The sequence below is a fragment of the Ascaphus truei genome, chromosome 20 (genome assembly GCF_040206685.1).
Source record: "Ascaphus truei isolate aAscTru1 chromosome 20, aAscTru1.hap1, whole genome shotgun sequence".
Classification (NCBI taxonomy): Eukaryota; Metazoa; Chordata; class Amphibia; order Anura; family Ascaphidae; genus Ascaphus; species Ascaphus truei.
Window position 1 is genome coordinate 24034428 of NC_134502.1, and position 12605 is coordinate 24047032.

Consider the following 12605-nt stretch of genomic DNA (forward strand, 5'->3'; position numbering starts at 1 on the left):
GCTGTGTTCCTGCACCGGCCATAGTCCTTTGGGTGCCACATGTCGAAGTCCATCATGGCGCCTGGGATTGCACGTGGCTACGTCCTGGGCTTTCTGCTTTTTTGCAATGGGAGAGCCCGGTGTCCTTTGGAGCCCTGTATGCGATATGGACAAAAGCACACTCCTCCCCCGTTCCAGTGCTTAGTGTGGTGGTCAATTGAACGCTCTGAGGCGCTGTCACGTGATTGCTCTTGAGTGCCTGGCTCCTCAACACTCAAAGGGTTGAAGCTGGAAAATGCTGACCGAACCCCCATTATCAGGAAAGGAAGCATGCTTTGTAATGGGCTCACGGATGCAGTTTGTTCCTGGTTATCGTGCCCTGGATGTCCGTTCTGCAATCTGGGGCTCATCTAGCGGCCCTCTAAGGGCCTTGTACTCGCTGCTCCTGTCCATTTCAGACTAGCTGCGAAGAGCAGGTTTTTACACTGGAACGCGTAAGTTTGAGCAACACACCTCGAATCTGGTACAGACATTACAAATGCTTGTTGAAATGTAATAATGTAAATGCATCTAACCGTACAATAAGGCAGCTTTCGGCCCTTCCAAATGGTTTTGATCTGACCCCCTTTGAAGTAAAGAACTGGGAAGTTGGCAGTGTGGAAGGTACCATTTGATTAGAAGTGCGATTTCGCATGTAAGTGCCTTGAGCAAAACACCTTTTAATAATCCCTGTCATATTCTGTACTTTAACAGCATCTCAAACGTGTCAAATTATTAGCCAAGAATATTAGTGTAATTTCTGGGGTTTTTTTTTTATAGGGCTGTAAAAATTGTTTAAAGATTTCTACTCTTGACTCACTAAAGTCTCTAAAATTTGAGACCAAAGCTGATTTACTGCAGCTACTATGTGATTTCACTGCACTTCCGAGAGTCTTGGAGTAGGTAGCTCGGGCTAAGACTAATTCACTAAAGTCTGTGGGAAAAACAGATCTGTGCTGCCTGGTACCACGGAGCAAGTGAGGATAAGCAGCAGAGGTTGCTGTGTAGACACTACTGCAGGTTTTGGGGCCTTGACTTAAAAAAAAATACATTAAACCTGCTATGGGGGGGGGGGGGGGGTGAGGGGGAAACTTGGTGATTTAAACACATATGGAGATCACTTTCAAGGTAGGTCGTTTTTGTGGTGAACTTCCATCTAGCCAGTAAACTAGTTTATTTGGGGGTGTTCCCTTGATTTTTGGACTGGCGTTCTCACGGTAACTGTTTACTTTCACCTTCTAGGTCAGTTCTACAGCAACGGAGGTGCTTCCGCTAATGCAGGGGGAGGGGCAGGTTCTGGCGGCTACAGCTCCTACTACCAAGGCGAGAGTTACACTGCCCCTACCCCTCCGAAAGCTTACGTCAGCAAGAAGCCGCCCCCTTCTGGCACCCAGCCCAAAGCCTATACCACCCAGGGCTACCAGGCTCCCCAAACGCAACAGCAAACTTACAACCAGAGCCAATACAGCGGCTACGGCCCCCCACAGAAGCAGAAAGGCGGCTACAACCAGGCAGCTCAAGGAGGCGGAGGAGCTGGGTCCTACTCTTACGCCAACTCTTACACAGGAGGGGCTAGCGCAGGTTTGTGATGACAGGAAATCCCTTTATTGCATTAAACCAGCTGCATGTTAAAGTGGCGATGATTCCCCAAAAACACACTCAACGTTTAGGATGGCCTTGCACCTTTGCTAAACATACCTTGCTGTATTAGCCAATGCTGGGCAGCTATTATCCACCACCATTTCCGTGAAGGCACGGTGTTTTCCTGGAATGAATGGTTGCAGCGCCAGTTTCGTGTAGGGCTGTGTTTGTAAACCGGTCTTCAACCACTCGCTCTTTCCAATTCTCAGGGTACGGCGGCGGAGAGGGCACAGGCAGCGGCGGCGGTGGTGGTGGTGGTGGGCGAGGCGGTAGCGCTTACAGCGCGGCTAGCACCGGTTACAACGCGGGCACACAAAGCTCATACGGTGGAACCAGCAGTACACCAGCATACCAAGGTAAGATGTTATATGGTGCACTGCCTCCCATCGCCAAAATAAACCAGGGACATGTTTACGGTGTCCAGTCACACAGACAGCAGAATTGGTCGCCTTACAAAAGGGTAAAGTCGTGTTAAATGTGTTGGGGGAGGCACATTTAATTTGCGTGTTTTTGTTTTTTTTTAACAGTTTTCCAGTGTTAGAATTTGCGGGAATTGTGTTTATTAATTAACTGGTATCTGTTTGGAGGTTATGTGTGCCTCCTCCCACGGTTTAATTTAAGCGCCCCACTTTTTATGTAGCAGGTTTTTCCATTTACCTGTGCAGGACAGGTCCACAGACAATTCTCCCTCCACTGCAGATGGATGAAAAATAGTCACAGGCAGTGTTAGGACCTGCATACTGGTCGTGCCGTGACGTGGCTGCATACTGGTCGTGACGTGGCTGCCGGCTTATAACGCTTTGGCCAAAGGGTTTAACTAAATTACCCTTATTCATGAATACGAACATTGATGTATTTAACGATGTATTTTGTCACGTTGGATGTAGCACTGGGTATCTTTGTCTTTTTTGGAGTTTTCCAATGCAACTTGATGCATCGTAGGGTTTTAACAATATTTGACCTAATCTTTCATGAGGCTGTTTGTGAATTTTTTTGGAATGCCATCGTTCGCTAAATGTGAAGGAGTTAACGGTCGCCACTGAATCAACCCCATTATGACAGGACTGCACACTAAAAATAAAAATGAGTAGGAAATGTACTTGCCAATATTATAATCTCTTCATAGTCTGTGGCAGTTCTTAAAACTGGGATATAGCCCCAACTGCCTGGGGTAGGACACGTTTTGACCCAGGTGTGAAGGATGTGTTTCCTCATCCCATGTCAGTTATTCTTATCCTGTTTAAGCTGGGGGGGGGTGAGAATTCATCCTTCCCACGAAATATTTTCACTTTTTAGTTGCCCATGTTTAGGTTTTAGAAAGATTGATTACTTTTTGGCATTGTGGTCTGGCTGCCTGCTCCTCTCCCAAAACTTACTGCTATTTCAGCGCCTCATGAGGGCAGGACCACCTTCACTAGCAGTGTCACAGAGCCCGTAAGGAAGTGTCTTGTATGGGACTGTTCCGCAGGGCAGCCTGGGACACAGGATTCTCCTCCCGCATCTCCCACTGTAGTGTTTCCAGCGTCCCGTGGAGATAGGAGAAAGGTGCAGGGGGCCGTAGAGGGCGTTTCTGGTTCTTTGGAGGACCAGTGGCGTCACGTCCTGTTAATTGACCAACTGAGTCACTTCCCTCATGTGGGACCCTGGCACAGGCCGGAGGCAGGATGTACCCAGGAGTTTGCTACTGCAGATTGTCGCAGCTCAAGTTTTACACACGACTGATCTAAGCAAATGGAACAATACCGTATCTGCCTCAACTGAACAGCACTTCCAAGCACTTTATTCACTGCTAGACTTTAAAAGTTGAGTCCTCCAAATGGGTATACCGCAGAGCTTTTGTAGAACCCTGGTCATTCAAGCAGTGCAGATGAGGCTTTTATTCAATACACTTTCTGGTCCCTGAATAATCGGGGGACACGACCTCAAACTGATTGCTTTTTGAAAAGCGGTCATTTTAAAATTGAGTCTTTAACTTAAAGGTAGCAAGGTGTTTATTTAAAAAAAATTGCCGCAATCTATCTAATTTGCTTATCTACAGATACCAGTTTGACATGCTCGTCACCAACTCCTTTGTTCTATGTAGGAGATGGCCTTTTCAGTTCAAGGCCTTGCCATTCGTGTTGGCAACAGCACCTCTAACATTTTGTTTAAGTAATGGCAGAAATTGCAGCAAATCTTTGACTGGACAATGTGTCATGCTGTATCTAGGCAATCGGCTGATTAAGGTTAACGCTGAACACCTGGCACAGCTTATTATCTAGCTGGTCCACAAAACGAGAACACCATGGATGGGACATAAATACAGAGCAATATGATTCCTGCTCAAATTTCATTTCTCAATACTCAACAGGGGATAGTGTCATTACCCCCATTAAATGAGTCGTTGGAAAAGTTTACTCTTTCCAAAGGATGAATTGTTCATCTCAACTACAGTTTGTTTGAGAACTAAACTCTGTCATAGATGTAGTTCCATGGGCCAGATGCCATCTCGGGTGGCTACAGGTCAATTTTAGTTCCACGTTCCCACCACTGCAAGACAGACAGTCGTGTGTATGGCCAGAGGAATTCTGTTTGTGGAGCAAGCGAAAAACTTAAGAAGAGGTTCCACATGGCATCTGCTTTCCAATGCCAGTAACAGAATGGGGATGGGCTTTTGCTAAACATGTCAATGGTCACCAGCAGGGACCAAGTTACCCATCAACATCCTGGAGATACATGTACACGTGTATTGTACACGATTCAAAGAATGCGCCCAGTTCTAAAGGAGATTCCACTCAGACTTTTTGGTAATGGCCAATATCAATCAAGGGGCACAGTGTCAAAGCTCGGGTCTCGAGTGTCAAAGCTCGGGTCTCGAGTGTCAAAGCTCGGGTCTCGAGTGTCAAAGCTCGGGTCTCGAGTGTCTAAGCTCGGGTCTCGAGTGTCTAAGCTCGGGTCTCGAGTGTCTAAGCTCGGGTCTCGAGTGTCTAAGCTCGGGTCTCGAGTGTCTAAGCTCGGGTCTCGAGTGTCTAAGCTCGGGTCTCGAGTGTCTAAGCTCGGGTCTCGAGTGTCTAAGCTCGGGTCTCGAGTGTCTAAGCGCGGGTCTCGAGTGTCTAAGCTCGGGTCTCGAGGATGCTGTGTTAGGCAGAACAAACTTCCCCATCTTTCAGCGACTTGTATTTCAGGAGACAATAATATAAAGGTCAGACTTCTTGAGCAGACAAGCTGTCCTGCCAGGAGAATTGGAGTTGTCGACAGATATTTATGGACATAGTACACCGCTGGGGCGTTTATCAATAGACCTGATGGCTGCCAGAGCAAACAAGGCTTCCACAGAGCCTCATGAAAGATGTCCAATACTGTAAAAACCCTCCATTCTTGATCCATGTGGCAAGATCTCCAAGTCTCTATTTGGGATGTCAGTCATATGGAAATTCCTTCACATACGTGTTCCCTCATTTTGTTACTCTTGATGGTGTTGGCCAAAATCAGGAGAGACGGCAAATACTATACTGATGGTGCATCATTGGCCCAGATGGGCATGGTTCTCGGACCTAATGAACCTTTCCATAGACACCCAATGGAGTCTTCTGCCACTTCCTGCCCTGCTGACACATTGGTTAGTCTCCATCCCGATCCTAGATTCCTTTAGTTGACACAATGTGGAGGTTGAGCAGACTTGAGAGCCGTGGACTTTTCAGACCAGGTTATTGATACCTACCTGCACTGCAGAAAAGTTGTCACCTCTGCTATATTACAGAATCTGGAAGATATTCTTTAACTGGTGCCACAAGGACATGACTCCACTTTGAACCATGATTCCTCAGATCCTGCCGATTTTATAAAACTGATTAAAAAAAAAGGTTAAAACTGGCTTCATTATAAATAAATTTGTCTGCCTTCTGTCCTCTTAATAAACAAATTGCTCCCAATCCCTATGTCTGCCAGATTAATCAAGGCAACCATGAGAATCAAACCAGATAAAACTCCCATTTCTTCAGGGGATCTCAATCTGGCAGATTTCACTTCTACTGCCATTGGACCTTCAAAGTGTTCATGTATTTAAACACTCGCCTTCAAGACTTTCTTACAGCAATCACTACATCACGCATTTGGAGAATTGCCAGGCATATGTATAGAACTGTATCCACGTTCATCAAGATACAATTGTGATGAGGGCAGTCTCACTTCCATGCTAACGTGGTATCAGTTTGTTATGAATCTGGATAATTTTGGTTCCTTCCTTTTGCCCTCCCGTTTTATGAAAAGGCAAACGATTGCATAATCTGGATGCATGAGCACTAACCATATATCCAGGAGACTGCCAAGTTTAGAAAATGTGTCCTCTTTCAGGGACCTAAAAAGGGAACTGCTTCTGCCGCATTCATTTCAAGACAATCAGCGAAGCTTATTGTTCTGTTGGCCACGTTCTGCCTCAGACCCTCAGAGCCCCTTCAAGAGCTATGGCAACTTATTGGGCAGAAAAATGCTCGGGCACTTTCATTGTAGTTATGCTAGTTTTGGCACCGCCGTGCATTTCTCAGTATAATCACGGCCTTACTGTTTCTATTTGGAAAGTAATCCCTGTCTGCTTGTGCTTTTGGTAGCGTTGCTAAATAACTGACATGGGATACTGACCAGGTATGTGTCCATGCCCTGTTTATCCCTGGGTAAGTTATCCTGTCCTATCCCACGCGGTAGGAGGCGCTATATGCAAGCTGTGATGGCCGCCATAGGCGACTCCAAGAAACTGACATCGATAAGTAAATGTCATAAACATTTTTTTAGTGTGAAAATAGGGTTGATTTTTTTTTTCAATGGCTCCAGCAAAATGTGGAAGCTGTTATCACCATTATCTTTGAACGGTGGCAATAATTAATAATAATAATAATAATTCACAAACCGCTTCATAAAAGATTAGGTCAAATATTGTGGTGGGGGGTGGGGGAAACCAGAGTCTTAAGGGAAAAAAATGCCAATTCAAACGTGCTTATTTTAACTTGATTTTGTAATGTGACTATTTCTGCTCTCTGTAGATTTATGTAATCTGAGCTACATGTACAAGTCAATGTATTTTCTACAGCAATATCGTTGCATTTATTTTTTTGGTTAATATAATTTTACAATTTTTTTCTTTTTTAGGCTACACACAATCCACTTACAATCAAGGCCCCGGACAACAGAGTTACAGCAGTACCCAGAGCACCTTCCAGACCCCGCCGGGAGGAGCCGCGGGGGGCTACGGCAGGAACACAGACCACAACATGAGCTACCAATACAGATAAACTCTCTCCCCACATCACCACCATCATCCCTCCCCACCCTCTCCAGGGGGGGCGTTGAGGCTTTTTGTTATCACTCTTCCCGGGTTCATGTCATCTGCGAAAGGAAAAAAAAAAAAGCGTCCCCCCCTTTGCATTGCAGTGCTCTTTATGTGACAACTGCGCCTCCCTTCTACGTTGGAAAACGCGCTGTAATTCCACACACTTCTGTTTATTTTGGGGGTCGCTCTGCCATAGTATCTTTACCACTTCTCCACTCCCTGGCCGCCGCACCACATAAGGGTCTTGTGTATAATGTAAGGTTTTTGCCCCTGGCCTGGTTATTTTTTGTTTTTTTAATTTCTTTATTGAGTTCGGTTAAAATGGGAATTGGAGGTAAAGTAATGGCAGGAGAGCATCTGTAACCGCTGCCTGAGATGTGCTGCAGGCCTCTCGGCGTGAGGTTGGTAACCCTTTCTGTGCGCTATGGGTTTCAGGACCATTTCCCACCCCCCCCAAAACAGCCTTCCATTGTGCAGATGATGGGTGAAGGGGTTTAAAGGCAGGTTGCACTTTCACTATTAATATTTCTTTGTATGCATTGATTAAGCTACACTGACATCCCAGCATGAAGCTACTGCCCTGTGTTGTGAATCCCATACGTGAACAGACCACGTCGGAGTTTACTTTGGGGCAACTGGCTTTCTCTGCATCCCGTTAGTACTAGAAACGACGCCAAATCCCACCAGATTCCTGAAGGATTTTTCAATCCTATTTTAATTTTCTTCGTACAGCTCCATTATTTGTGTTTTTTGTATATATAAAAAAAAATAAGATTGTGCAGCCTGCCTCTAATCCCAGGGGCGGGCAACTCCAGTCCTCAAGGGCCACCAACAGGTCAGGTTTTCCAGATATCCTTGCTTCCGTGCAGGTGGCTGTCCACTACCTGTGCTGAAGCAGGGATCATCATGACAACCGGCGCTGTTGTGGCCCTTGACTAGAGTTGCCTATCCCTGCCCTAATCCCTTCCCTGCCACAGACAAATGAAAGGGTTAACTCAAACTTGTTTTGTAGATTTAAGCAGTAAGTTTGCCCCCTTACTCCCCCCCCCCACCCCCCCCCCCCCCCCCCCATCTCCATCATTGTTAAAATAATTCTGTGAAGTGAGTTAACGAGCTTTATGTATTTTAACGCGTTAGTGTTTTTGGAATTTGTTTTTCTCCTTTGGGATTTTTTTTTTTTTCTCCCGTTTTATAAGTGAAGATTTTATTTTAAGAAAAAGTGGGATGCGTCAAAAGGGTTCTTCTTTTTGTATGTCTTGTATCATTCAGGCAGTATCTGGAGAGCCGACACATAGGCGAAATAAAACTTTCAAAGAAATGTCAACCTCTTTCATTTAAAAAAAAAATAAGTATATTGTTTTGCTTTTAACCCATTAAGTGGTATTTCACTACTGGTAAAGATTTCTTCATATACTGCACAATACGGTGTCTGTTTTGGCTCTTCCCTGCACACTAACTGTGAGGGGGGGGGGGAGGGAGAAGAGAGATTGCTCCAAGATCTAAAGGTATCAAGCATTGGTGGCCTTCAAAATGGCCTCATTACAGGGGCTCCAAATGAGATGTGTCCAAGTCTCTAAAGTTACCGTGGAAAAGATGCTCTTGCTGCCTGTTGTAATGGAGATATTGTAAGCAAGAGGTTACAAAATGCAGGCCGTGGCCCTTCACCCCGTCAGTGCCAGTACTCCCAGCGTTTGCGGTCATTTGACAAGTGCACATGGCCACCTCCACCCCCAGCTGAAGTGGTAGGGTTCTCTGCCTAGCCCCTTGACCTAGAACGTCTCTCCTGTTTCCTATCGGCGCGTGACATGAGGGGTTATGGGTCTCCCAGCTGAGTTTGGGGCAAAGAACACCTGATTGACCGATGTAAGCTGCCCTCAACTGCTCCTGTGGTCAGTTCTGTCCGTCTCTGGAGGATATAGATATATTGTTTACGTGCAGTGTGTTTCCTGTATGCTCTTGTGACAGTTCATCCACAGGCAGCCCTTGCACCACGCTGTTCCCACCCAGTGACTGCAGGTCTAGTATATTTAGCTGTGACAGGTACTCTACTATTAAACTCTGGCCCTTTTGCCGCCAAGGTAAGCGCCTAAACTGAACCTAAAAGTCACTAACTGTAAACTTGACCACTTACCCAAAAACCCCTAACAGCAGCAGGAGTGAGTTCGTTACTGCCAAGGACCTTCTGGGTTTCAATTTTCATTATTTGCTATTGACTGAACCTCTTGCTGATTTTTGGACTTTGAACACTAGTGAGCTATTGCTCTGTTTTGCTGGACATCTTAGGCTAAGGCCCCGCTCCCTCAGTCAGCGCGGTCCGCACTGCAGACAGGCGGGGGGCTGACAGACACAGACCGCGATATGTGGTCTGTTGGGAGGGGGCGTGGCTTGAGCGGAGAGACCCGCTACTCCCCCCCCCCCCCTCCCTCCACGGGCTGGGGCTGCTTCTGTAAGGTAAGCAAAAACACACACCTCTCCTACCTTGCTTCCTCCCGCCCCCACCGCTGATTGGCTCATCAGCGTGACGCGTCGCCGCTCGGGATCACTATTTTCTTGAATCCTGTGGCGGCTGACACGTCACAGTGCGTAGTGAGCTGTCACCGAGGGGTGTCTGACTGGCTCGGGAGGATTCCCCTGCTGGTGGGGAACGCTCACGCGGCCGTCCGCGCCGCTGGGCGCAGCGGGTCCCAGCCCTTATCCAAGACTGGGGGTTTAGCTGACTAATTACTGGTTGGGGAAAGAGGGATAAGGGATGGGGACTTTACGGCCTTTTGTGGGGGGAGGGACCAGAGGGAACGGGCCTGAAGGGGTATTCACCTCAAAATGTTGCCCCCCCAATTTACCCTCCATTTAATTTGTTTTCCCCCCCCACACCATGTCCTTTTTGAAGTGAAACTTCTTTAGTGGCACCTATTCTGATGGAGTAAAACGGGAGAGTTGGGGGCGAAATGTGAAACGGAAGTGACGTCACAGCTCCCTCCCCTCGCATCTATCGGCGCCGCTCCTAACGGCCACCGCTCCCCCCCACACCCGCTGCCAGCGCCGCTCCTAACGGCCGCCGTTACCCCCACACGTCAGCTGCCATGGGTATAGCAAGATGGCTGCCGCAGAGCTTCCGGTGCTAGAGTGAAAGGTGTAGCAAGCGCGGGGATTTTAAATCAGACTCAGTGAGCCGCTGCTCAGCCTCTCACCTCCCTCCCCTTCCCTGTGTCCCGCTGACTGAGCGCTGCCGGGGCCAGAGGAGAGGAGCCCAGGGATCATGGAGGGTAACCGGGAGGAAGCAGAGCAGTGTGTCGCTGACATGCTGAATTGCCGATGGACAGGGAGGAGGGAGGGAGGAGATCGGACCTGGCAACGATGTCCACATTAAAGGACATCAAAGGAAGAATAGGCTGGGGAGAGGGACATCACATTGAAAACATCACAGTCCTAGTGATTGTGTGTGTGTGCAGCGAGTAGCAGGACAGGGCAGAAGTGGATGTGCATTCCCTGCCCTTGCAGCAAGCCGTTCAGTGCCTCCTGTGTGTGTATGAATAAGGTACAGTCAGTGTCAAATGCTGCTTCTGATGGTGAGATATAGCTGCATGCAGCTCCTGGTGTCCTGTGCTCTGCTAATATGCACTGAAGGAACCATCCAGACTGGCATGAGCCTTCAGCAGAACAATTAAAGACTGTCAAAACAGGACACACTAAACACTGGGAATCTCAGTGCTAGTAAATACACAGGGTTAAGAAAATAGCAAGGTATCTGTATGACAAATCTCAACTGTCAACCCAAATGAAATATAACATTCTTCTGTGTACTGGAAATATCTGATTTATACAAAGTCAGCAATATATCAGATTGTAAAATGCAGTGGTCACAGTACTAATACAACCTCAGTGGTGCTGTGCTTGACTGCAAGAGAGAGCACAGTTATTTGAGCAAAGGACACTATAATAATGGTACTAATTTTACAAACATGGTGTATTCATGCAGAATATAAAGGGTGAGACTATTTGTAAAACACACGCACAGTCACACACACACGCACCCGCACACTCACGCAGTCACACGCACACGCAGTCACCCGCACACTCAGTCACCCGCACACTCAGTCACCCGCACACTCAGTCACCTGCACACACAGTCACCCGCACACTCACAGTCACCCGCACACTCAGTCACTCGCACACTCACACGCACCCGCAGTCGCAGTCACACGCAGTCAACCGCACACTCAGTCACCCGCACACACGAGGAATTCACACTTAGTGCAAATAGCTAATACAGGGGATGTGTGCCGAGCACGCGCATTCTAAGTCAAATTTATTTGCGTTTTGTCAATGAAATTGTATTTTGATTTTTAATTAAAACATCACCAACACAAATACAATTTCTGTGACAAAAGTCAAAGAAGTTTCACTTACTATGCGCGTGCACAGCACACACAGCTTTTTTTATTGTCTCTCACGCCCTTACCCTAAGTTTTTTCCCTATACCACATTTACCCTAGAGCTCTACCACCCAGTGTGAGACATCTCCAAGTTACTGCTATCTTGTGTTTACATCAAATTTAAATTATTTTCCGTTAGGCTTATTCCCTGGTTATATTTCTTCTAGTCAGCAAGTGCTGGAACATTGTTCCATATATGGTTGTTATTTGACCCTAAAACCCTAATGGTACACTGTATTAATAAAGGCTCACCTAACCGTAAAATGCCTAAAGTTAACCCCCCATGGCACTTAAATTGGTGGTGAAATTGCTGGCAGCTGCCCGCGAAGGGTCCCAGTCCGAGAGCTGTTGGTGGCACACATTGCAGCAAGGGGCAAGAACGAACAGCCCTCAAAGGCTGTGCCAGCCTTTAGCGCTGGGCCTAATATGCTAGGGGAGATGTCTCCTAGAGTGGGGGAGAGAGTGGCTGATAAGGATTTCCCATTTATAGAAAGGGGGGGAGGGAGTCCAGCCAATTGTTATCTAGGTAAAGATCGATACACTTTATCTTCTCCCTTCTACGTGTCAAGTGATTCATGCTGGTAGCATCACCAACAATGGTTGGAGGGTTACGCCTGTAAGCAGAGGTCCCAGCATGGTGTGTGTCCATTTCAGGCATCGGAGGAGAGGGGATATTAAGAGAGATGCAGTCACATTTATTAAAAACCCAAGTCTTCCTGGAAAGACTGCGCTTGGAGCTTTTCGTCAATGTATGAACACGAGCAGGAAGTGGAAACAATTGTAGGTTGGGTGACAAACTGACCCCACTGGAACGGAAATGTTTCCTCTGGCTGTTTCTTTTTCTGATACGAAACAAACGCTTCATTGAATTGCAGCTGCATCAGTGCAAATATATGTTCTGGAAGTTCTAAAGAGCACGATACACCCAGCCTCCTTTGCAACAAATACACACCAGTAGTTTGCTTAGAAATATGAGAATTTCCCCCAAGAAATTTTAACAGCGCGGACCATGGCTGTTCATGCTACATTTCAAGCTGCCTTTGGCTGCGCTTATAGTGGCGGCGATGCTGATGTCATGCTGCGGTTGTTGAAAAAATTGAAGTAACGTCCAGCGATCGCGACCAAGCTGTCGCGTTTGTCTACTATAAGCACACATGACGGCGTCAATACATTGTTTTGGTGCGACGTTGCGTTGCTGGCACTTAGACGGC

General features: G+C 47.0%; 1 protein-coding gene across 3 annotated transcripts in view; it reads left to right on the forward strand.

Moving 5' to 3' along the window:
* Window positions 1–8279, forward strand: part of ILF3 (interleukin enhancer binding factor 3) — a 29668-nt gene extending 21389 nt beyond the window's left edge. For all 3 annotated transcript variants that reach the window (XM_075577461.1, XM_075577459.1, XM_075577460.1), the window contains exons 18-20: window positions 1261–1599; window positions 1869–2015; window positions 6781–8279. In XM_075577461.1, coding sequence (XP_075433576.1) covers window positions 1261–1599; window positions 1869–2015; window positions 6781–6923 — 629 coding nt within the window. In that variant the 3' untranslated portion in view covers window positions 6924–8279. The remainder of the gene's footprint in view (window positions 1–1260; window positions 1600–1868; window positions 2016–6780) is intronic.
* Window positions 8280–12605: the final 4326 nt, after the last annotated feature.